The 24,496-nt window shown below is 35.7% G+C and overlaps 3 protein-coding genes across 7 annotated transcripts; all 3 read left to right on the top strand.

Annotated features, from left to right (window-relative positions):
• Positions 1-1,701: 1,701 nt before the first annotated feature.
• Positions 1,702-14,804, top strand: LOC112528663 (formin-like protein 14). Its single transcript, XM_025139685.1, has 20 exons — positions 1,702-1,866; positions 3,368-3,484; positions 3,728-4,431; positions 4,512-4,733; positions 4,819-5,540; positions 5,637-6,013; positions 6,044-6,662; positions 6,809-6,932; positions 8,740-8,811; positions 10,285-10,383; positions 11,310-11,351; positions 11,436-11,516; positions 11,607-11,657; positions 11,839-11,920; positions 12,025-12,119; positions 12,757-12,828; positions 12,917-13,033; positions 13,178-13,246; positions 13,322-13,388; positions 14,035-14,804. Exons 2-20 carry the CDS (start codon positions 3,412-3,414, stop codon positions 14,259-14,261), a joined length of 3,915 nt encoding a protein of 1,304 aa, XP_024995453.1. The 5' UTR covers positions 1,702-1,866; positions 3,368-3,411; the 3' UTR covers positions 14,262-14,804.
• A 721-nt stretch (positions 14,805-15,525) lies between these two features.
• On the top strand, positions 15,526-20,814 carry LOC112527313 (DNA-directed RNA polymerase III subunit RPC6). Of its 4 annotated transcripts, none has more exons than XM_025137886.1 (3): positions 15,526-15,714; positions 18,803-19,560; positions 20,742-20,814. In XM_025137886.1, exon 2 carries the CDS (start codon positions 18,845-18,847, stop codon positions 19,544-19,546), a length of 702 nt encoding a protein of 233 aa, XP_024993654.1. In that variant the 5' UTR covers positions 15,526-15,714; positions 18,803-18,844; the 3' UTR covers positions 19,547-19,560; positions 20,742-20,814. The 4 variants fall into 4 exon arrangements, with proteins under 4 accessions (XP_024993654.1, XP_024993653.1, XP_024993652.1 ...); XM_025137885.1 differs by having other exon boundaries at positions 20,675-20,757; XM_025137884.1 differs by lacking the exon at positions 20,742-20,814 and adding an exon at positions 19,663-19,819.
• LOC112527312 (pectin acetylesterase 8-like) lies at positions 20,690-23,430 on the top strand. 2 transcript variants are annotated; one of them, XM_025137881.1, is made up of 12 exons: positions 20,690-20,832; positions 20,933-21,015; positions 21,415-21,547; positions 21,654-21,733; positions 21,926-22,012; positions 22,091-22,215; positions 22,330-22,390; positions 22,496-22,549; positions 22,639-22,716; positions 22,797-22,902; positions 23,035-23,180; positions 23,261-23,430. In XM_025137881.1, exons 1-12 carry the CDS (start codon positions 20,712-20,714, stop codon positions 23,354-23,356), a joined length of 1,170 nt encoding a protein of 389 aa, XP_024993649.1. In that variant the 5' UTR covers positions 20,690-20,711; the 3' UTR covers positions 23,357-23,430. The 2 variants fall into 2 exon arrangements, with proteins under 2 accessions (XP_024993649.1, XP_024993650.1); XM_025137882.1 differs by lacking the exon at positions 20,933-21,015 and having other exon boundaries at positions 20,747-20,832.
• Positions 23,431-24,496: the final 1,066 nt, after the last annotated feature.

Raw genomic sequence — 24,496 nt, 5'->3', positions numbered from 1 at the left:
ATTACTGATTGTGTCTCCTATCATGTAAAAAATCCAGTAACGTAACTCTAGAACATGTGTAAAAGCTTCCTTAGACCGCATATAATAAATAACTGGTTTGAACCATATATGACATGTAAAAGCATGACAATTCAATCACAAAGCTTGTAATATGTATCTAACAATAACTTTTTTTTATTCATATTAGCTTTCTTCTTTGTAGTAATTTGTGCTTTTATACAGTTTTCAACGCTAATATATCTTGTATGAACAAATGCTAATACTTTGGTCACTTTCATGTCTTCAAAGAACGAGTGATATTTGACATTTACGGCATAATAGTGTTACGGATATAGTTATAGTGATTTGGTAATTCCTAACACGATTATTTATATATAAAAATAAAGTCGTAAAATCAAACCATATCAAACTTATTCACAAAATTGCAATCAAAAGTAGAACGTAATAAGGGTAAGATGTGCACATATCATATCTTAAAGGTCTATGGGTTGAAAATAGAATAAATTATAGATTTAGTCCCTAGACTATTGAAAATACAATCTACAATTTTAGTCAACCTGAAATGACGTAGACTAATTGCACTCCTCTGCATTGTTGAATGTACCCATACTTTGTGATTTCCTCCTCATACACATCAACATTAAAACTGACTTTTGACATTTTCGATGCATGAATTGAACCGATTTTGACATTAAAAGGGCGCAAATAGCAATTCCTGATGAAATTTCTTATTGTATGACCGATTCAAATTTCAAAACTGTTATTATAGTTAAATCAATCAAACGAGTATTTTCTCGTCCCAAAACAAATATCAACAATGATAAAAAAAATCGAGAATACCCTGTTAACCGTTCACTTGGACGGTATATACACATACATACAAATTATTTATAAGCAATTTGTCTGATATACACATATTCATAAATAAATAAAAAAAAACTTCACTTGCTTATTCTCAATTTTTTTTTTTGGATTTTCACCTTGGAATCTCCCACTACATACATAATATACTAGAAGAGTATTCGCGCAATACAATAAAATATATTTTGATTTTAATATTTCATTTTATTATTTATTTCAGTTGATATTATAATATGGTCTTATGTAATTTTGAAAAAACGACGAAGTTTTTATTTTTAAATAAAATATAAATTTAAATATATCATAAAAATTTGACAAAAATATATCGATGTTAGTATTAAATTAACTATTTAAAATTCCTTATTTTTGTGTAATTTTTTAATTTAATTTTTTTATTATAATTTAATTTAGATACAATAACGAAGTAATTTATATTTGGTTTAATGATATAATTTTTTTATAAAGATAATAATTAATTATTTTGTTAAAACTCGATAATTATCCTAATTATATTTTAGATTTTAAAATAAGATATTTATCTTTTATTTGATTATGTTTATCCGTAATTAGTCATATGAATTCAAACATTGAACTTTAATACGTTATATTTATACATAATTTACTTGTAATCTTGAATTTTAAGTAATGTACATCAATATACAATATTTTATACATTTTTTAAATTTTTTTATCAAATGCTTTGTAATATATTATAGATTGTATACAAGATTTATTGTGGAAAGAGGGTACTTCTTGAAAACAACAGACAGAGTCACTTGGTCCAACTAAACAAGAGGATTTCAAAATCTGGAAAAGAGGGGAAAAAGCCTGAATTCAAATTAGCGCATCAGATGCACCACACAAAAACGGTGCAAAAAGCTCCATCTCCAACTCTGATCCAAGTTCTATCTTCCATCGGAACAACCATCGCCGCCACCCTACGAATACTGCTGCAGCATCGCCCATTCGTTTCTGTCGTTTAATCAGCTGGAGTGGAACCACGAGGTTAGTTTTGTAAAATTGTTTGTTAAAGCCCCAATAATCTGTTCGTCCTGTGCGAGCAAAACCCTTTGATTAGGCATGATTCCCGTTTTTTATGGTTAATTAAAGCAGTGTATGAGAGCTTGGAAATTGAATTAAAGCTCGTTTGGTTATAAAATTTTGAACTGATTTTGTTCCAGTTGCAGTTCCAATTTGAATTCCAATTGTGATTTAAAATCCAATTTATAATGTCTCATGTGCGACTTTGAGTCGAATGGGTCAGCGGATGCAGTGTGTAAAACGAATCGAATAATACAGAGTGCGGTTAGGGATTAGATTCGAAAAGAGACGGATATTTATCTTTCTTATGATAATCAAATGTGGTATTTTCTTTAAAACTTGAACCAATCAATGATGTAGGCATGAAATTTGAGTTCCCAAACTTACCATTACAGATGTTTGTCATGGGATACTGTTACTAGTTTTGTCTACCCTTGATTAAAACTTATATTGAATTGTGATTATAAGAAATTTGTGTTTTAATTTAGTGGCATTTGTAGCATTGATGTTGTTGAGTAGTTTAAAGAAAATTAGGTCACTACAGATAACTGGTAAAAGAGCTGGATTGAGAAAGGGCTGTTGTTGGTAATAATTAATTTAACAGGACTGGGGATAGTTTCTGGTGACAGACAAGGTTGGGTTAGATGTCAGGTTGCTCAAAAGTCACACCTTTGCCATCCCTAATTGGTATGTAGACAAATTCACTTAACCAGACAAGTTCAGCAAGGGTACGTTATGGAATTTTATTTTTTAAGCTTGGAATTGGAACCAGAGTGAATTTGGTCCCAGAAATGAAGTAAGTGAGCTCCGACTGAAATTTCAAAATTGGAAGTTCATGCTACCAGAAACTCTTGTATTATCAGATGTGCCATGTTATGCGCACAGATATATGCGTGTAAGTAAGTGCTTATTTATACATTTATGTGGTATTTTAAAAATGATGAACAATTTGTGCATATAAGTAGATATGCTAATGTAACACCCATGCCATAAAAGAGCCACATTGGTATTCATGGTATGTATAGAGTAAAATCTTGTTTCAAATTCAATTGCTAGTTGACAATTAAAAAAATTCTGATGACGCCATGATAGTGATAACAATGTTACCCGAGCAATAATGGCCTAATGGTGTTGGTGCATCATGACATTACAGTCTAACTCTTGGAATAGGCACCTTATTTGGAACAGATTAGAAATTCAACAGAACTCTTCTTTTGGAACGTGGGGTATACAGATACTTAGCCTTATGGTGCAGATGTCGAGTATAACAAGTGATCAAAAGGTTATGATAGTAGATTAAGTTCTTTTGGAGGCCTTTGGTACGCAAACTCTATAGCATACAAACCTTCACTTCTTTTCTCCACCAATTCCTTTTTGTTGTATTATCTTATATGCTAGCTGTTGCTGTTTGAACTTCAAATAACAAAACTTACTTTTCAATGATTACTTGTATTTTTCCTTTCAGATTTGAACTCTTTCAGACATAGCAGTTGATTTGTTTGACGAGACATGTCTCTCCTCAGTAGGTTCTTCTATAGAAGACCACCAGATGGCTTGCTTGAGCTTGTGGATAGAATTTATGGTATATATGCAGCATCCCCAATCCTATCCAGAAATTCTTGTCATTTTATTAGTTTTTTTCTCTTCTTATTCATAGTAAAACCCTTCTTTATGTTCTTGTTTTTAGCATGCATATCATTATGATTGTTTTGATGTGTCTAACTATGCCAAAATCCATGTGTATGCATGTTATCTGTTGTGCTTAATAGCGTAAGTTCTTGTTACACTCTACTAACTGCTTGCTTTTTATCTGGTATCTTTGCAGTTTTTGATTCTTGCTTTTCAACTGAAGTTCTGCCTGAGGGACTCTACCAACTTTATTTGCATGAAATTAGTAATGAATTACATGAAGAGTTTCCCGAGTCATCCTTTCTGGCGTTTAATTTTCGAGAGGGTGAAAGGAGGAGCCAGTTCTCAGAAATTTTGTGCGAGTATGATATCACTGTCATGGACTATCCAAAACAGTATGAGGGTTGTCCCCTTCTACCGTTGTCTCTTGTCCATCATTTCCTTCGTCTTTGTGAGAGTTGGCTTACTCTTGGGAATCATCAGAACGTCATTTTGCTTCATTGTGAGAGAGGGGGTTGGCCTCTTTTAGCATTTCTTTTAGCCAGCATTTTGGTTTACAAGAAGTTGCATAGCGGAGAACGTAAGACTCTTGAAATTGTTTACCGGGAGGCTCCAAAAGGTTTGTCTCAACTATTGTCACCTTTAAACCCATACCCATCACAGCATCGCTACCTGCAATACATATCAAGAAGAAATTTATCTGAGGAGTGGCCTCCCCCTGAACGAGCTCTGTCTCTGGATTGTCTCATTCTTCGTGATATTCCAAATTTTGATAATAAGAATGGATGCAGACCAATCATTCGAATCTATGGCAGAAATCTTCTTAGTAAGGATGGGCTTTTGACGCAAATGTTATATTCCACGCCCAGGAGAGGTAGGAGTCTTCGGCATTACCGCCAGGTAAGACTTGGGAACCTCATCTATCCAGTTATAGGTTTTTTTAATGCAATTGACTGATAGATATATGTGATATGATGCAGAAGCACAGTGATGTTATTAAGATTGACATTCAGTGTTTGGTGGAAGGTGATGTTGTACTGGAGTGTCTCCATTTAGACATTGATTCTGAAAGAGAAGTTATGATGTTTCGCATAATGTTCAACACTGCCTTTATTAGGTCTAATATTTTGATGCTCAACTGTGACCACTTGGACACTCTTTGGGACTCAAAGGCACGGTTTCCAAAAGGTTTCCGAGCGGAGGTGAAACTTGCATTTAAAATTTATTTACTTTATGTACACAACAGATTAACTTCTAGCTTATACACTACTGTTTTGCATATATCAGGTTCTTTTCGGAGATGTTGAGAGCATTTCAGCTCCCATAGCTCCAACCACAATGTTGAATGGAGAAGAAAAAGGTGGATTGCCTATTGAAGCTTTTAACAAAGTTCAAGAACTTTTCAATGGGATTGAATGGGCCGATGGTGGTGACGATACTGCTTTATGGCTATTCAAACAGCTGTCGGTTTTAAATGATGCAAAAGAATTATCAATGCTGCGGAGTAAATTGAGTACATATTCATCACCTTTCGACTCTGAGGATGAAAACAATGCTTCCAGTGTTGCTGACAGTCTGGATTTTCTGGAATCCGAAAGAAGTAGTGATCTACCTTGTACTACTGCCTCAGTGGTGAATGTTTTTGATGAATCTTCATACCAAAATTCTCCTTTGGATGAAACATCTGATTTTAAGTCCTTGGAGGATCCATTGCATCATAAAACATCAGACACGGTTGATTCAAGTGTCTCCTCTTCTGGAAGTGGTGATCTAAGTAATGCAAATGATACTTCAGCATCACCAAATCAAGCTCCCATTGAAAGTCCCAGATCACCTGTCAATGAAATATCCATTCAACCAAGCAAAAGTGTATCAACTTGCCAACAACCACCTCCAGTACCTCCTGCTACAGATTCTTGTAGAGATTCCCCTCAAGGACCGACGACTCCACCACCATTTTCTATTGATTCAGGTGAAGGATCTCCACCATCTCATCCTTTACCAATTCTGTCTAGTACTATACCACCCCCTCCACCTCCACCTCCACCTCCACCTCCACCTCCACCTCCACCTCCACCTCTATCATCATCGCCTTCAATATCCAGAACGTATGATCCTGCTATACATGAAAGCTCTGCAACTCGTGCATCATTGCCTCCCCCTCCTCCACCACCACCTCCACCTCCACCTCCACCTCCACCTCCACCTCCACCTCCACCTCCACCAGCATTTGTAAGTGGTTCAGTTGGGAAAAGCTCTCCTTCGCCTCCACCACCTCCTACTTTGCCTCCTATCTCTTCCAAGATCCCATCACCACCACCCCCTCTGCCCCCACTTGGTTCTACCTCAAGTTTTTCCAAGAGTCCACCACCCCCACCCCCACCACTACCTTCACTAGTTTCTTATAAAGGCCCCCCACCACCTCCGCCTCCACCCATTTCTTCCAAGGGAGCTCTTCCTCCACCACCTCCCTTTACTAGTGGTGTGACTACCAAAGCTAGTGCTACCCGAGGACCACCACCTCCCCCTCCTCCCCCTCCTGGACCTCCACGTCAAGGAACAACTTCTTCAGTAACCAAGCCATCAGGTGCACCTCCACCCCCACCCCCACCCCCAACTCCGGGCCGCAATGGTACAGGTGCGCCGCCCCCACCTCCACCTCCGGTCCGCAGTGGTGCAGGTGTGCCACCTCCACCTCCACCTCCGGTCCGCAATGGTGCAGGTGCGCCACCTCCACCTCCACCTCCAGGCCGCATTGGTGCAGGTGCGCCACCGCCACCTCCACCTCCGGGCCGTAATGGTGCAGGTGTGCCACCTCCACCTCCACCTCCTGGCCGCACTGGTGCACCAGGTCCACCTCCACCTCCACCTCCCGGTCGCAATGGTGGAGCAGGTCCGCCTCCACCTCCACCTCCTGGAGAAAGGGGCTCTAATGGGTTGCAGCAACCTACCTCTTCCAGTGGACGAGGACGTCCCGTTGGTTCTCTGAGTAGTGGAAGAAGTAGAGTTGGTGTGGGCTCTTCAATTCCTCCTAAAAAAGCGTCTTTGAAGCCCTTGCACTGGGTTAAAGTTACCAGAGCAATGCAAGGGAGTTTATGGGCTGATACTCAAAAACATGAAGACCAGTCAAGGTATGTGCTTGTGGCAAATGGAAATTGATGATATAGACCATCACTACTACCGAGATATTATTTTTTTGTTACAACTATTGCATTGTATATTATTTTATTCCTTGCATTGTCTTGTACATACTGTCACCTGCCAAAAAATTTTGTAGGGCTCCTGAAATTGATATATCAGAGCTTGAGAGTCTATTTTCAGCAGCTTCTGCTTCTGACAGTACCAGCAAAGGTGGAGCTCGACGGGGTTCAAAAATTAATAAACCTGAAAAAGTTCAATTGGTTAGTGGATTTACTTCTACTTTTAACTCTTTGTGTGTAGCTTGTTTGTCCTTTTCCATCTTCAAGGTCCAGCTATATTTACCTGACAGCCCCATGGCTGAAATATTATATGTTCCTTGTTTCTTTTGAATTTTTATTGTATGCCTACACACGTGATGATTAAATGCTTTCTTTTGGGAGTCTTCTGGACAATATGGTACTTACATTTGTCAACTACATCATAAAAAATTGAAAGTAAAACAGAGGCATTCTAATTACTGAGACAACTTATTTATTTATCAATGCAAGTTTTAGAAGCCCTAAGACAAGGCATAAATTTGTTAATGAAATCTAGAACAGTTACACCGATCTCATGAATTTGGAATCATAGATGTGCTTAACCTTTTTTTAAATTAACTTATACTTTTATGTACGAATATAGGACACATAAAGGAAATGTTTTACTGATGTATAGCCATAAACCAGAATATACTTTTATCAATCACAAGGATGTTATCTTGTTCCATTACTCTTCCATTACCACTTCAGTAAATATCAGTGGGCAGACCTTTAATTCGTGTCAGTAATAATTTTTGGATTAATAAATTCTAAACAAAAGATACTAGGTAAGAAATGATGGATAACATTTATATAGTGGTCTAATATGACGTGATTCGCGGATACAAGATGATTCACCACTATAATTTTGAACCAGATAGGGTTCTGAACTAATGAGATTTGAGTTGTTTGCTTCATGAGTTCAATCAGAAGATTCAAACAGCAAACCATATGATGTTAACTGTACTTTGAGGGCATTAAGCCACACGTATTTGCAAATACACAATATATGCGCTGGTGAGTCTTCTGCATTGTTTTTATGCTATAATTTTATGGAGGTTAGGCTTTGATTTCTGCCTCAAGGTTCTGATGATAACTCTTAATTGCTGTTGTCAAACAGTTGATCCTCATTGGTATTAATGAATTGACAATTAGCAATTATAGTAGATAGTATACATATTACTGTTAAGATCAACCCTGACCAAGGCAGTTTTACCTAGTTTTAGTTATGTTACACTGGTTATGTTCTTTTATGGCAGGCTTCACTGAGTATGCATAATAGTGGTAACTTAATAGAGTTTGTTGTGCACTAACAAGATCAGCTTTCTCGACTATGAAAATTTCATTCCTCCCCTTCTATTGTGGTATCGAGTGGTTACTTGATATGGAAAACCACAATGATGGGAGAACAGTAAATGGACTTATCAAGATTGAAATTAGTTGTTCAGTTATACACTTTGCATCTATTGTAATAGAGGAGGTTTCTGATACACAATGGCATAGTTGTACATAGTGGCATTTATACAATAATGTTTACAAAGGAGATAGGTGGTACTTGGTTAGCTCTCTCTTGTTCTCTAATATCAGTAATACTCATCATCCATAACCAAGACTGCTCGTATAAATATGCATATATGAATCAATTGTGGTGTCTGCCAGCCACTGATATATAAGATTCGTCTCAAATGTCCCTGTTATGTTTATTAGGTTTGAGAACCATATGTACAATTGTACAAATCTTTGAGTTTAACCATATATTTTCTACTTCAAATGAATTGATGTTGTAGTCTATATGCCGGTAATAATTATCTCATTTCCTTTTCAATTTCTTGCTTCTTGGAAGATGTATTTGTGTTTACTTTCTTCCAACTTGGTATCTTACATTTGGTTTATTTTTTTGCCCCTGATGATATGTTTATCGTGTTGTAAACAATGTCTTTTTCAAATTTATTGGTGGTTACTTTTTTTCTTTCTCAAATTTGATTTGCAGGTTGATTTGCGTAGAGCGTATAATTGTGAAATCATGCTTACAAAGATAAAGATTCCTCTGCCTGATATGATTGTAAGTTCATTTTTCACAGCCGCTGCAATTCAGCAAAAATTGCTACTTTTTACATGATATAGAGCAGGAGTGGCAAAGTTGATATCAATATAGAAGAGGAAAAGTTCTGTTCTTCTTTCAGGAGCTTTCTATCTTAGCTATAGCTGAGAGGTTGTAATGATCATTCTATGCTTTTCAAAATCGTTTCTATATATATTGATAGTAAGTGCGTGTCTTTAATATGAACCCATTCAGGTAAAGAAAAATATATGAAATTTCAATGCCAACATTGAGTAGACTTTTACCAACTAATTAATCCAGGTTCTCAAATACAATGGTTAAATGAAAATCCCCTATCTGATGATGAAGGATGCCATAGTGTTTGCTTGGTCTTTTCACCAAGGCTTTGGACAGTTGGTCGACTCTTCCACACTCCATTACAACCACATATTCACTGAACAAAATTCACAACTGTAAAAAGGGATGTGACAATTCTTTGTAAAAGTAGACTCCTACCCTTTGATGGTTTTTCGAGCCTAATAGCACTATGTTGTTTCCTTTATTTTTCTGTTTTTATTCGAAGAGGAATTTGACGTAGAGAACAAATTTAGGAACTGGCTGAAGAAGTACCTGATAAATCATGGAGCAAGAATTAACAAGACAAAAAAAAAACTTTGCATTGTATACCCGAATCAGTATTAATAAGATCTATGAATAAGTAAGCCTGTACTTTTCTTTCTTGCATCCTTTTTTTCTGTTGAAAACAAATTTAGAAACAAAAATGCAAAACTAATTTAGGAAACCATGGGAACAAAGTAACTTTATTGGTACTTGTAAGATAATAGAAGTCATGGAGGGATGGACATAAATGTATAACATATACAAAAGGAGTAGATGATGGAGGCTTCCTGTCCCTAATTATATGCGATAGGAACTTTAAAAAAAATATTACCTCAATTTTGTAGAGTACTAACCCGGAACCTATTGTAATGCATGCAACCAAGATCCAAGGATATATGACTAACATTATCTTTTATTCTTTTGATTTCTTGTAAATAAACTATTATTCACTAATTGTGTAATGAACGTGAGGTTGATTGTGAGACATTAAAGGATCACTTCAATGGATATACAAATGGAAAGACTAGTAATAAAGTCATAATGGAATTGTCACTTTTTTGAAGGCCAGGTAAGTTTCAGTTTCTGTCAGAAGCTTCAGTCGAACTTGATCTTACTTGATATAAACCTGATGGGCTTCCTTATTTGTTAATTGTGATGCTACATGGAAAAATAAACCAAGAAATATAACATTCTTAAATAATCAATGCTCTCTGCTATGATAGCTATTCTCCATTCAACATATCATGTAAAATGCAAAGAATGGTAGCTAATTTTCTCCATTCAGCCTTTTACTTCATGCTGGTTACGTTATGTTTTTTCTTCCCCAAGTTCAAAATAGTATTATAGAACTCAAACGCTCATGCTCCATCTTAGAACGCCATTCTTGCATTGGACGCTGCTGCTTTGGATATTGATCAAGTTGAAAATCTCATCAAATTTTGTCCAACAAAAGAAGAAATGGAGACTCTAAAGGTACTCAGTTTCATCCATTCTCTTCTTGTGTTTTTCCTCTTATTTTATCAACGCTACACACAAATGCATAATTATGCATTAATTTAAGCTACACACAAAAGAATAAGTATGCCATAAGTTAAGTCCAGTTAAGATCATATGTTTCATATTGGGATTGCTTAGGTTGTTGAATATATGTTCTTTTTCAATACTTATAGAAAGTTTATGGGCCCTATTAATGGTATCCCATTCCCATCTAAAGGCTGCATCTATAAGTTCTGACCCGAAATGGATAACTTTGTTGTTTTCAATTAACAGAATGCTATCTTCAAAAATTGTATCTTAAGCATATCTGCATATGGCATCACTGTGGTTCCAGCAACCTATTACTAGACAAAAAAGTATTAAACGTTTGTCTGTAGTTAAGTGACTGCTTGTAACTGCAACTTATATGATCAGTTATAACTTTTGGATGGCTTGATGTTCATCATTTGGGTCTAAGGTACAATGTTGATAGTTGTTGAAAGGCATGGGTTCCAAATAGGCTAGATTGCTAAACCCATGTGGTATGTTTTGGAAATTTAGCCACATACCCACTGATAAGACTCGAAGGAAATTTGAAATAGGACATATGAAATCTGTTTAGGCGTATTTATTTCACATTCTCATATTACTGTTTTGTTTGTTCAGAAAATTTAATCTTGCCTTTTGGAATATGAATTTGTGGGGCTATCTGAATCGATACATATCGTCATTAGCAATCTTTCAGAATAATAGCTAAGCATGTGCTTGCTGTAAGATCTCTATGATGAAACAAACTGCTATATGAAATTGAATATAATTATTAGTTTCAAGAACGTCATTTTGCATACCATTTTTAGTTTGGGATATGTGTGAGGTACTAGCTGTACTTTATATTCTAATAATTTTTGTCTCTTTTATCTCAGAACTATACAGGAAACAAGGAAATGCTCGGAAAGTGTGAACTGGTATTTTACTCTCTATAGGATTGAACGTAGTTCAGAAAGCAACATTTCTGTATGTAACACATATTATGGTCCATGGCCTTCTAGTTTTTCATGGAGCTAATGAAGGTCCCACGTGTTGAGTCAAAACTTCGAGTATTTGCGTTCACAATTACTTTTACCAGTCAGGTAGATAGTTTTCTGATATTCTTTTGCCATTTTCTGGACATTTTTGCTTGTTTTTAGCTGTTCATGCCTCCCGTTTCTAAAAATTTCCAGGTTAAAGATTTAAGACTAAATCTGAGTGCGATCAATGATGCTACTATAGAGGTAACTTGCAATGAGGATTCTTCAATTTGATACTTAACTCTCAACTAAAACTGCCTCCCATTTCTTGACCGAGTTTCTTGCAAGATTTCAGGCTAATTGCTGCGGCCTGCAAATTTTGAACACATAAAAATTGCTTCTTTCTTTTGGTTGCAAAATCCTAATAATCACCTATAAAATGTAGGTCAAGGAATCTGCAAAGTTGCGTCAAATAATGCAGACAATTCTTACGCTGGGAAATGCATTAAACCAGGGCACTGCTCGAGGTACCATTAAATCATAGCTGAATCTTTTTTATGTCTGGGAGCTTTTGGAATTTGTGGTTCTCCTTGGTTGTTTCTTACAAAGACACGCATGATCTGCGCTACAGGATCTGCTGTAGGATTTAAGTTGGACAGCCTTCTTAAATTGTCTGATACACGTGCAAGGAACAACAAGATGACACTAATGCATTATTTATGCAAGGTAGAAATCTTTATTAAATCCCCTGTTGAGTTTTGGTTTTTACTTTTGCATCATGGTTGCATGTACTCTGATGATAAATTTTCCTGGAACACCGTCTGTTGATTATTTAATGAGAAGAAAATGTACAAAATCATTTGAAAGCAGAGGTTTGAATTTCCTTTCTGGTTTGTACCAAATTAAATGTGTACCTTACCTTATTGAATTACTTTTAATCAAACATTTCTGTTAATGCTCTTCAAGTTCTAATTTCATATTTATTCCATATGTATATATATATACACACACACACACACTCTCTCTTACGTTAGCAAAACCCTTGAAAAGACATCAACTTTTCATTATTTTGCACTTCTCTCATAGATTTATGTCCAAAAGATTGTCTCCCAAAGAGAAAAGGGAAGGTTAATTGGAGGCAAAGCAAAATAGGATGTGGTCATTTGATTTGAATGAAGCAAACTTCTGTTGATTCTACCTCTGCCTGTGAAAGTAATGAAGTTTGGGTCCCATGTTTTGTACTCCCAGAGAATGCAGTTGCTGCATCTTTAATGATATTTATATCATTTTCTGCATATATATCTCAATCGACATATGTATTTTATTTTGGTTACTCATGTGAATGGTGTGACATCTGCACTAGCTTCTTGCTGAAAAGATGCCGCAGTTGCTAGATTTTGACAAGGATCTGGTTCATTTGGAAGCTGCCTCCAAGGTATGCCAATATGTTAAAACTTGAGATTTGGGATTTTTCTCCGTAACTAGTCTATTCCTGAGTTGTATTTTCCTTTCCTCATTTTAAGATACAATTGAAGAATTTGGCTGAAGAAATGCAAGCAGTGAGTAAAGGTCTTGAAAAGGTTGAGCAGGAACTCACTGCTTCAGAGAATGATGGCGCTATATCTGCTGGTTTCCAGAGGGTGAGTTATTGTGTACTGATTTAATTCACAGGAGCTCTAGTAACGGGTTTGTGTATACGAGTTGTTAATGCAAAGATTGAAATATATGTGCCAACAAGATATTGAATTATAACTGATGGGTATATTCTTAAACCAACCTTTCAGGCATTGAAGAGTTTTCTTGATACTGCTGAAGCTGAAGTCCGGACTCTAATCTCCTTGTATACTGAAGTGGTGAGTCCTTCAATAATCCCTAGCTTTCTTCATAACATGGTGATCTCAACTCATTTCAACAAGTATGCCTTTCAGGGAAGAAATGCAGATTCACTTTCACAGTATTTTGGAGAGGATCCTGTTCGTTGCCCCTTCGAGCAAGGTTTGATCTAGTTTTTCACGTTGCTGTCTCCACATTTATCTTTAATTTAAGAAGCATATATATTATATATAGAGAGGAGGTTTAAAATACAAACCATACAAACCATGATCATCACTTTATCAGGAAACAGTTGAGATAATAATGGAAGATGATAGAGTTTGTTTCATTGTGATCATTGCTTTAGATTAGGAAACAATTGAAATTTTATATAGAACCAAATATTTATTAGGCTAGATGGACGGTTAAGATTGGTTTATAAGAATTCAATGGTTTGTATTTGTAACTCCCTCCATATATGTATGCATAATCATCAACGAACCTAATAAATCTTACAAACTTACAAACCAATTTTCATGTATTGCTTCACATATGAAACAACACGTATGAAAATGCAGTGTTTATGTAGTGATGTTTCAGTACTGTTTTGTGTGTGGAAAAAAACAGTCCAAAATGTTTCACATGTGAAACAATAATGTATAAACGCTAAATTTTTGCATCTGTTGTTTCATATATGAAACAACACGTGAAAACCAGTTTGTAAGTTTATACCATCATTGTGTGCGTATGACATTCTTTTTCTATCGAACTATTGGATGTGAACAGCTCCATTGTTTGCAAAAAGATGTGATGAGGTTTGTTTATGCAGTAACACAAATATTGGCGGTGTTTGCTAAGATGTTCAAGAAAGCTCGTGACGAAAACGAACAGCAAGCAGATGCCGAAAAGAAGAGATTAGAGAAAGAAGCTCATGCAGCAGCCAAGAAAGAGGATGTTGATTCCAAGAAAGACCTCAAAAACATGATTCAAAATACATCTCTAGCCATGAAGAGAAGAGAAGTGAATAATAGAAACCATGATGATAAGAAAGAGTAGTTAGTCTCTTTTCCTTCATGCCATAATAGCATCCACAATGGTTGGACTTTTTCGTCGAAGCTTTTTTTAAAGAGAGTGTAAATGTACAAGAAAAAAGATTTGGGGGGGGGGGGGTGTTTTGACAAGCGTAGGAGGCCAAAAATTTCTCCGAAAAGCTTCATTGTTATCTCTCCCTCACACTTGTATAGAAATGTTTAAATGATTTAGGATAGTCACACGCGTAATTTGTTTAGTATCTATGTTGTTTGCATGCTTTGTATTAGAAAGTCGATTATGTGTCTTACGAATCGACGTGGGTGCGTTGAAATTGTTTGCTGAAGTGATTAGTCGAAGGGTTAAAATACTTTAATGGTTGGAGGAGTGCTTCAAGCTTGAAGTATTGAGTGGCAAAATATCGGTCTAATCGGGCCTTTAACCAACGGGCCATTGAGGATGTGTCGGATATGGATAAGACCGAACAAAACTGGATTGTATAGATGAGCGAGCGGTGGGTGAATGAATTATAGACATGTTTTAATGTTTCAATTTGATGTGGGTTAATGTATAGTTTAGTAATTTATAAAAAAAAAATTATTCACTCTTCTTATTTTTGTCCTTTGTTTTTATTTGTGAAGTCTCACTTAAAGGAAGATTTTAGTATACAAAATATAAGTGATTTTTGTGAAAAACAAAGTGATACATAGTGTTTTATGTCGGTTGGGTTGAAACTTTGGTACATTATTTTACAATCTAGCTAAACGATTTTGTTAAAATGATGTAAAATAAAAATAAAAATATATAAATAAAGCTAACAAATTCAAAAAGAAAGTTGAAGGTTCATGCAAATAAGAAAGAAAAATTACGGTTGAAATTATGATATAATTATGAGTATAACTAATTATGTGTTGGTTTATTGTCTAATGTACATATATTAATTAAAAACTTAACGGTCATTGATAAATCTATAGTATAAAAAGACATCGGGTTCAGCAAATTGAGTTGAGTTCAAATGGTCTTATCCCAATTCCAACTCAATTCTTAGGGTAAGTTTGATTTACAGGAATAAAATGGATTTAAAAAGATTTAGATTTAAAATCTATTCCAATCCAATATTTGGTTTGCCAAATCATCAGGATTTTGAAATCCCGTGTATTTTTTAAAATCCCGTAAACAAGGGATTTGGAAATCTGGGCTGATTTAAAATCCAAATCCGGGCGGGTATCTCCTCCTCGATGCTTCAATCTTCATGCCCTAATCCCTTCTCGTCACTTTCCCCATTACTCTCGCCGGTCTCCTCCACCTCCCCACTTCTCGTCGCTTTCCCCATTGCTCTCGCCGGTCTACTCCAACTCCCCACTGCTCGCGCCGGTGTCTCCTCCAACTCCCCACTGCTCTCGCCGGTTCTCTCCTCTCTGCTCTTCGTCCCGCTTGAACCGGTGCTCATCCTCTTCGCCTCTTCGTCCCGCTTGAGCAGGTAAGACTTCCCTTTCGAATCTTCTCGTTATTACATTACAATCTTTACAGTATACGATGCTTAATCAGTAACAACTCACCAACCTAGTACGATTAGGACAAATTGATTTGCTACATACCAAAATTTCACTGACTGTGTTTTGTTTTTCTCTGTTTAGTATGAACCTGAATTGTTATGCATCGCTTTGTCGCTTCTGTTTGATTATTATCACTTCGATTTGTTTTGTTTTTAGTCATGTTTGTTTGTGGATATTTTGGTCGAGGTTTTGAGCGTAGGTTGAAACCTAATTTTTTGTTTTTATCTTGTTTCTATGGCATGTTACGATAGAACTGAGGTCGTACTGCTAGTTGTATGAACTCACATAATCTCTTCTGCTTCAATTTTTGATAATTAAATGGTAAAAACATACATTCACAGTAAGGGACTGTTTTTCTTTTTCGTTTCTGGATGTGTTCTACTATGCTATGCACAGAAAGAACTYTGTACTATCTCTTGAAATTCCAGATCCCTCACCATTATAGAGCTATTTGCTTTGAAATATCTGTTTGCGAAAGCTAAAACCCCATTATTAGGCATTTGTTACTTGTTATTACCGCAGGAAGTCACTAAATTTGGTAAAAAAATACTAAGGGGCCGTTTACCAAACGCTTACTCGGGTAAGTGTATACCAAGTCACATTACCTTAACCGATGAATATGGTAAGGACCAAGAATCTTACTCGGTAAGAGCGAGACAAATACCAAGAGTCTTACCCAGTAAGTGATTGCGACGACTCTTACCACGGTAAGCACTTACCAGGTGAATTGTTGCATACTATACTGTTTTGGTGGACTAAAATTTTACCAGGTAAGTAAGTAATAGTGTTAAATTTTACCAGTAAGCGCTTACCGGATAAGTGTTTGGTAAACATCCCCTAACTGTTTCGTAATCATACTTTTCAGATGTTTTAGTCAARGACGTTAGATTATTTCTTTGAATCAAATCCCACTACGCATTTGTGTGAAGGGCTACCAAGAACTTGGCATATAATAATAAATTAGCCACACATGAAATTTTACATGCGTTTGTTTTTAGATATGAACATATGAAGGACTACCATCAATAATTTCCTTATCAGTGTTATGTTTTTCATGAACCTTCGTAATTCCTTCGAGTTGCATACAGACACACACACAGATAAATGATGATAGGTTAAATATGTATTTTGGATGAAAATGTTTGTTGATTAAATATGYATTTTGGATGAAAATGTTTGTTGATTAAATATGYATTTTGGATGAAAATGTTTGATTGTTAAATTTTTAAGTGTGTTGGTTAAATAAATAGGTTTAATAAAATGAAAGAGATTTGATGATTAAAATAATTTAAATTTTTTTTGAATCCAAATCCAAAACCAAATCCTACAAACCAAACACAGGAATGGATTTCAAATCCAATCCAAATCCTGCAAACCAAACACAGGAATGGATTTTAAATCCAATCCAATCCAAATCCCATGGAATCCAAATCCCTCAGAAACATTCCTGCAAACCAAACACACCCTTACTGTTTGGAGATTTTACAACTTGATTAAGTATAGTCACTTTTAATTGGGTTGAGTTAGTATTTAGTGATTGCCAAAACCTGGTCCCGAACCAAACCGGACCCAAGTTGGTTCTAGTCCGGGATTCTTCTTTTATAACGGGTCCCACTCCTCATCATAAGCACCCGACCTGTTCTCCATATATAAAACCTGATATCTAGAATTGGTCCTCGGCCGGGCCCATTTTGACCATCTCTATTCTCTAGTTGTATCTAGGCGAGTTCATTGGTTGACATCCATTCGAAGTGAGGGGAACCGAACCGACCTGATCATTTGGATTTTGCCAACCGATCCGATCCAATTCAATCCAATGGATGAATGGATTGGTTCGGTTCCATCAATTGGATATCCATCAGATGTCCAATGGAGTTGGGTCCATCAAGTGTATTAGTTCAATCCAATTCTTCAACAATGATATAAATTAATTAATCACTTTTAATATGTCTAAAACCAACACAAGAGAAGTTAAAAATTCAAAACCTCACACAAAACAAATTCATATTTAAACAATTTGAAAACAAATTAATTGGATGACAGTTGGATAATGGTTGGATGGATAACTGGATGGTCATCGGATGATTAATTGGATGTTGGTCGATTCAGTTCGGTTTGGTTCATTTTTGGACTGTCATCCGAGAATCACCGATATAAATTGGATGTTAAAATTTTCAATTTGGTCCAATTCAATTACAATTGAATATTTATTTACGACCGGTCGATTTTAATTAAATCGGTTGATTTTCTATACTATTTGTTTGTATGTGTACTTTCAATTGTTAGCGTAGGCCTAGGTAAGCCCAAGCTCACTCTCAATTTTGTAAAAGAATAAAATAAAAAAATCCAAATCTAACAGGCCCACTCTCCCTCCGTCCCGAGACCCTCCTGGCGTCACACCGACCCTGCTCATACGAATCACTTAGTCACCGCCTCAATGGTCATGCCTGCAGCTTCAGCCATTCAGGCGGCCTCCGGTTTAATTGATCTGTAGTAAGTAATCGATCTTTAATTCTCGTTAAAAACTTGAAATCGCCTCTTTTCTTGAATTATGTTTTAGGGTTTAGTGATTTTTGTCATTTGGAATTCATCATGTCTTCCTGATTAATAAACCATATGCTTCCTGACTTTTTGGCATTTTAGAAAGTATCTTGATTCTTACTTTGCGTAAAAAATCGAGCTTGTAGACGAAGATAGGAAAACCCTAACTTAATTTGTTTGTAGGGGGTTCAACAAAGTGTAATCGCATATGAAGTTGCTTCTAAAATAGATAACGAAGGTAAAGATGATGACAAAACCTCTCAATCTTCCATAACCTCTTGTATTCAACCCAATAAGTCTACTGACAAATGTATGAGTTAAAATTTGTAATCCATGTTGAATTCTTTTCAGTATTTTGTGATGAAATCATCAAATTTATATCATTTATGTTATTTTTTGCCAAGCGTTTGATGTTTTTTTAACAAAATTCCATCCTTAGAAACTCATTGACCGAGTTTGTTTATTTTGCAGATTCATTATTGTGCAACTGTTGTGTTTGCTAATTTATTTAAGATGAGCCTCTTACAAAAGAGAAAAAGACCCGAGTCTAAACCAGGCGGAGGTCTTGTGGAATCAGATCGCATGGTACTCAACGTCATCAAAAGCAAAAAAGAAATGGCGATTTGGACACGGGACTTGAAGAAAGAAACAAATCTACCCGATCCCATTATCAACAAATCCCTCAAGAACCTCCAAGCTTTGGGTCTGATAAAAGAAGTTGCCCATGTCCAAATGAAGGGCAGAAAACACTACATTGCAGCAGAGTTTGAGCCATCAAAAGAGATCACAGGTGGTTCATGGTACGTAGATGGTAATCTTGACACAGCCTTCATCGATCAACTTAAAGACCTTTGTCTAAAGATCATTCGTAAACTGAAAGTTGCAACAGCTGATGGAGTTTACGACTTTTTCAAGACCAACAGGCTGACCAACACGGATTGCACTAGCCAACAGATAAGTGAGATTTTGAGGTCGATGGTTTTGGATAATATGATTATAGATGTAACGAGCACTGGGTTAGGGGAATATCATTCTATTCCTATTGGGAAGTTATGTTATAGATGTCCTCCGGCTGGTGATCTAAGTCAAGGTCCGATAACAGGGGCAATGGTGTCAATTCCTTGCGGGATTTGTCCGAGGATTAGACAGTGCACACCGGATGGAATTATATCTCCAAGTACCTGTGTTTACTACACCAAGTGGTTAGATTTCTGAATGCTTCTAGTAAGGTACCCTTTGGATCAATCTTTTGTTTGATTTGAGGTGTATAGTTTTGGTGTTTGATTTCCTGATGAATTTAATATAAATACTTTTGTTTTTTATTTTCATAGATTATTTAAGACTGTTCATCTTTTATGAATTCAGTTTTGTAAAGGATGAAATTTGGTGAAAGTTTGAAAAATGTTTCATATAGAGAAGTTCATATTGTTGAAGATTTTTGGAGTATGGATTCAGTTGGTGAGTCCAATTGCTGGTGGATTCTTTGAAGCCCACCCCTCAATGATTATGAACTTGATTGTGTATGTCTGGTGATTCGGGTTCTGCTTTCGAATAATGTTAGAAGAATGATTCTTTTTAATTGAATTTCATACGTTACTTTATTATTTAAAGACTAAATAGCAAATGAGTTTGTATAATTGTTGAACCCGTTGACCATTAAACAGAAATTGTAGGTTCAAAAGGCTGGTTAGCAAACCCGTCGAGTGTTTTCCACGTGAGACGGTGGAAGAACCAAAAGCAACCTTGTCGTTGTACTTGTGGAACCGTATAAGGACCTAAAGAAACTTATTGTGATCCTCGTGGTGGAACTTGGAAGAACCAAAAAAGCTAAAAGTTGCCGTTTTTAGCAAATAGCAGCTACAACATCGCTACTTCTGCTATTTCAAAACCAAATAACGGCTAAATAGCTGTTTTTTATCGGCGATAATAGCGGAACCGCTATTCTGGCCGTTATTTTACCGCCACTATTATTCTCAATACCGCAAAGCGCTATTCCACCGCTATAACTACTAGATTAACAACATAGCTCTATTTATATACACATGTATATGGATGTTGATATGAGAAAGACTTGAAACCATATATAACTTCTTATATCTATAAAAAGCTTTCCAAAAATATTGTGATTGTAAATTTATGTAGCTAACATCCATATTTATATATAGATTAAAAAAATAAGTCATGATGGTGGGTTTGGTTTGTGCTTCAGACACTAATCCTGAGGACCCAATAGGTGCATGCCACGTCTTCTTTTACCCAACCACGCGTGCCCACTGCTTCATTTAGTGGCATCCTGTAATCTTTATATGTATTTCTCATTTTTATTGAGCTTTATATATACAGATGATTCATTATTCAGTTGCATAAGTTTTTGAGTAAGATGATGAAAGTAAGCCAATGGCTACTACAGACACTGCTGTGCGTATTAGTATTTCTAAAAATAGAAGGTACAACTGAAGTGGGTATAACCATCATTGAAGGAGCTGTGGCTAATGGAGCAGGTAATCTCAATCTTTATACAATTATATGTATTTCTATAAAACTAATAAATATCAAGTTTTGTTTTTTTTTGACTGTGGTAAATAAAATGGTGGTCTGAAGTTTGTTTGGATGGAAGCCCACCTGCATACCAGTTTGATGCAGGTTCTGGTGAAGGTCTTCACAATTGGCTTCTTCACATACAGGTTGCTATATATATATATACATATATATATATATATACATATATATATATATATACATATATATATATATATATACATATATATATATATATGTGTGTGTGTGTGTGTGTGTGTGTTTATATCTATAGGGGAAGCTTCAAATAAGAAAAAGAATCATTGGTAAACTTGGAGAAGTTCCATTTGAATATGCATATGTGAACCCATGTTTATTCATCTACCTTTTTACTAGTTATTCACATACGAAGATGCATATGTGAGTTCACTTTTCCTTTTACCTAAGATTCACATATAGATCATATATCCATATGTTTTCAACGTTTTTGTCTTTTTCATTTGAACCTCGTTGTATATCTATATATGTATTTGTATATGTATGTTTGGTGACTGTGTTTATGGTAGGGTGGAGGATGGTGCAATTCGATAGAAGACTGCCATACACGAACGTATAGTCTCTATGGTTCATCGAAGAAAATGAAGAGTTCCGACTACAATTTCACTGGGATTTTGAGCAATAAGCAAGACTTAAATCCAAGTACAATATATCGTTAATTAGTTTGATTCGCATGTCTATTTAATTATTATAACTTTGATTTCCACGAAAGACCTTGATAGCGAAAAAATACAATTGTTTTCGATAGATTTTTACAATTGGAATAGGGTCGCAATGAGGTATTGTGACGGGTCATCATTCACCGGAGACGTAGAAGCAGTTGATCCCGTAAGTCACATATACTACATACATATATTGTTATTATACTGTTAGAATATATGGAACCTCATCAGATTACTTTTTAAAAGAGCCATTAAGCAGAGAAAGGAGGTCATTCTAACGATATAATGAGAAAAAATAGTCGAAATCTAATCGAGTTATTGTTGTATAATGATTAATAGTCTTTGTGTATGTTTCAAGGGTACAAATCTTCACTTTAGAGGTGCAAGGGTCTTTAATGTCATTGTTGATGAGTTGCTTGGCAAAGGAATGAAAAATGCATCAAATGTAAAATCCCTCCCTTCTCCTTTATTTTTTTTTCATGTTTCGAGTTTACGAAAATTAAAAAACGATACGAACGTACAGGTTCTTTTGTCGGGGTCTTCTGCCGGTGGATTGGCTTCTATATTGCACTGTGACAAATTCCGAGCATTCTTTCCAACAAACACACGTGTAAAATGTGTTTCTGATGCCGGTTATTTTGCTCATGTGTAAGTTGAAGACGAAACAATCTTTTGATTTCTCTAACATACGTTTGGTCGATCATATGACATGCCAAGTTAGCAAGGACTCAAACGTATTTCTCGTTAACTAACATTTAACAGGAAAGATATATCCGGAGAATATAAGTTTGAGGGATATTACGATCAAGTGGTTACGTTACATGTGTGTTTTCTTCCTTAATATTGTGTTCCTTTTCGGTAACTGTGGATTGAAATTGTTTTCGGAAAGTAATCGAAGTGGAACATATACTTTTTCTTGTGCTTGTAGGAATCATCGAAGAACTTGTATCCTGAATGTACTTCAAAAATGAAGCCCAGTCTCGTAAGCGTTGTTATCTCGCTAACATTTCTGCATTCACGTATTGTCTTAGAACAAAACGGAGGAATGTTGTAACAAAAATTGCGTTGCAGTGTTTCTATCCACAATTTGCCATGCCATATGTTAAGACGCCTGTTTTTATACTGCACTCTACGTACGATACATTTCAGGTTAGCTTTCAACGATATTTTGTGAAAATTGGATAACATCTGTGCTCGTTCTTTACCTTTATTTTGCGATATAAATCGAGGTACAAAACATCTGGGCTACGCCACAAGCCGATCCAAAGGGACTCTTTGCCAAATGCAAGCAAGATATAAATGTATGCTCATCTGATCAAATCCAAAGGCTAAAAGGTAGATGTCTATATAGATTTATATATGACAAAACTCACACGAACTCCTTATGTTTGGGACCCCCCAATCCGACCATATATTGTTGGGCCATTAGCCCTTTGTAACATTTTCTCACGGACTTTTTTGGTTTAGATTTTAGATCGGATTTTTTAAATGCATTGTTGGTCGTTGGAAATGGTTCGTCAAGAGGATGGTTTGTTAACAACTGTTTTACTCACGGCCAGTGCGAGTACCAATCAAAATGGTTGGGTAATCCTTCTTCGAGATTGAACCATAAGGTAAAGAGCTCTCTTGTTGTATGCTTAATTTATCGTAGTTCTTTTTATATTGCTATGGTCTTGTAACACGTCTTCCGCAGGCTATTGCTGAGGCCGTTGGCGATTGGTTTTACGACCGAAGCACAATCCAAATGATCGATAGCCAAAATGTGTTGCCACACTACTGCAATAATTGATCGATGATTTTATGTATAATCTTCTTGGTATATAATATGTAACGATAAAAATAAAGAGATTCATAGATTTGGTATGTGTATCAAAGTATTCGGTTCTTGGCCACCAAAACAACATGATGTGGAATATATAACGGTTTCATCTACTTTCAAAGACGAAATATCGTGTGCGAATAAGAGTTAATGTGATAAGCGTAAAAAGAGATCTGAACCTTTGATCACTTTTGATCTCGCTTCCACCCATGAATTGGGTTGAAATTGATTTGGTGTATTTCATTAGTGTTGGTCTTCAATTAAGATTGATTTTTATCAACTAGATTTAGATGTACTAAAACCATCAAGCATTTAAATAACATGTTGACATGTGTTGTACCATTTATCTCTACCTATACAAGCATTCAAATAATCTTCATATAATACAATCTTCACTAACAGACGAATGCAAGCGAGAAACAAGGAGCAGTGATGGACCATGGGGGTGTATACAAGTTATTAAAGTTGCTAGAGTTCGTTTTATACTCTAGCAAAATATTTAATAAGATAATGTTTAAGACTTATGAATAGAAAACGATTTAATTAAGAGTGAGCTGTGATTTTGTTAAAGAGTGTAAATGTCTAAAACTGTATCACTTTTATTATGAACACTTATTTTGACACACTCTCGTTTCTCCTTCGATCCACAACAAAATTTAGGTTTTCAACCGAAACATATACCTATATGTTATTATTGTTAACGTATAATTTTATATATAATATCTAGTTTAAAGTATAACGGTCAAAAGTGAGTGATGGTTCATCGGAACTGTTATAGTCATAAGGTTGAAGCATTTATAGAGGTTGTTTGTTTACCTCTTAATAGTTTCATTAAGAAACAGTCTTTGTATCGTTAAGAAGTGAATCTTGTTTGACAAAAAAAAGCCTGTATCTTAATGGTTGTAAAACCTTCTGAATTTGTATCCTGACCTCCCTTAACCATTCAACATTATAAACAATTACTGACCAATTATATTTTATTTTGTATTATATAATATCATAAGAGTCTTAGGGGCCGTTTAACAAACACTTATCCGATAAGTGCTTATCGGTAAAATTTGACATTATTATTTACTTACCGGGTAAGATTTTAGTTCACCAAAACGACAC

This window comes from Cynara cardunculus (genome assembly GCF_001531365.2).
Source record: "Cynara cardunculus var. scolymus isolate 2C chromosome LG 15, CcrdV1, whole genome shotgun sequence".
In the NCBI taxonomy this organism is placed as follows: domain Eukaryota; kingdom Viridiplantae; phylum Streptophyta; class Magnoliopsida; order Asterales; family Asteraceae; genus Cynara; species Cynara cardunculus.
This window is presented reverse-complemented; position numbering and strand designations above follow the sequence as displayed.

Excerpts from the sequence above, each read along its gene's own strand:
- LOC112527312 (XM_025137881.1), top strand. The coding sequence starts at position 20,712 with ATGATGAAAGTAAGCCAATGGCTACTACAGACACTGCTGTGCGTATTA. Across the intron at positions 21,016-21,414 it reads ATTGGCTTCTTCACATACAG|GGTGGAGGATGGTGCAATTC; the intron begins GTTGCTATATAT and ends TGTTTATGGTAG. Across the intron at positions 22,550-22,638 it reads CAAAAATGAAGCCCAGTCTC|TGTTTCTATCCACAATTTGC; the intron begins GTAAGCGTTGTT and ends ATTGCGTTGCAG.
- LOC112528663 (XM_025139685.1), top strand. The coding sequence starts at position 3,412 with ATGTCTCTCCTCAGTAGGTTCTTCTATAGAAGACCACCAGATGGCTTG. Across the intron at positions 6,933-8,739 it reads AACCTGAAAAAGTTCAATTG|GTTGATTTGCGTAGAGCGTA; the intron begins GTTAGTGGATTT and ends TTTGATTTGCAG. Across the intron at positions 11,517-11,606 it reads CAATTACTTTTACCAGTCAG|GTTAAAGATTTAAGACTAAA; the intron begins GTAGATAGTTTT and ends AAAAATTTCCAG.
- LOC112527313 (XM_025137886.1), top strand. The coding sequence starts at position 18,845 with ATGAGCCTCTTACAAAAGAGAAAAAGACCCGAGTCTAAACCAGGCGGA.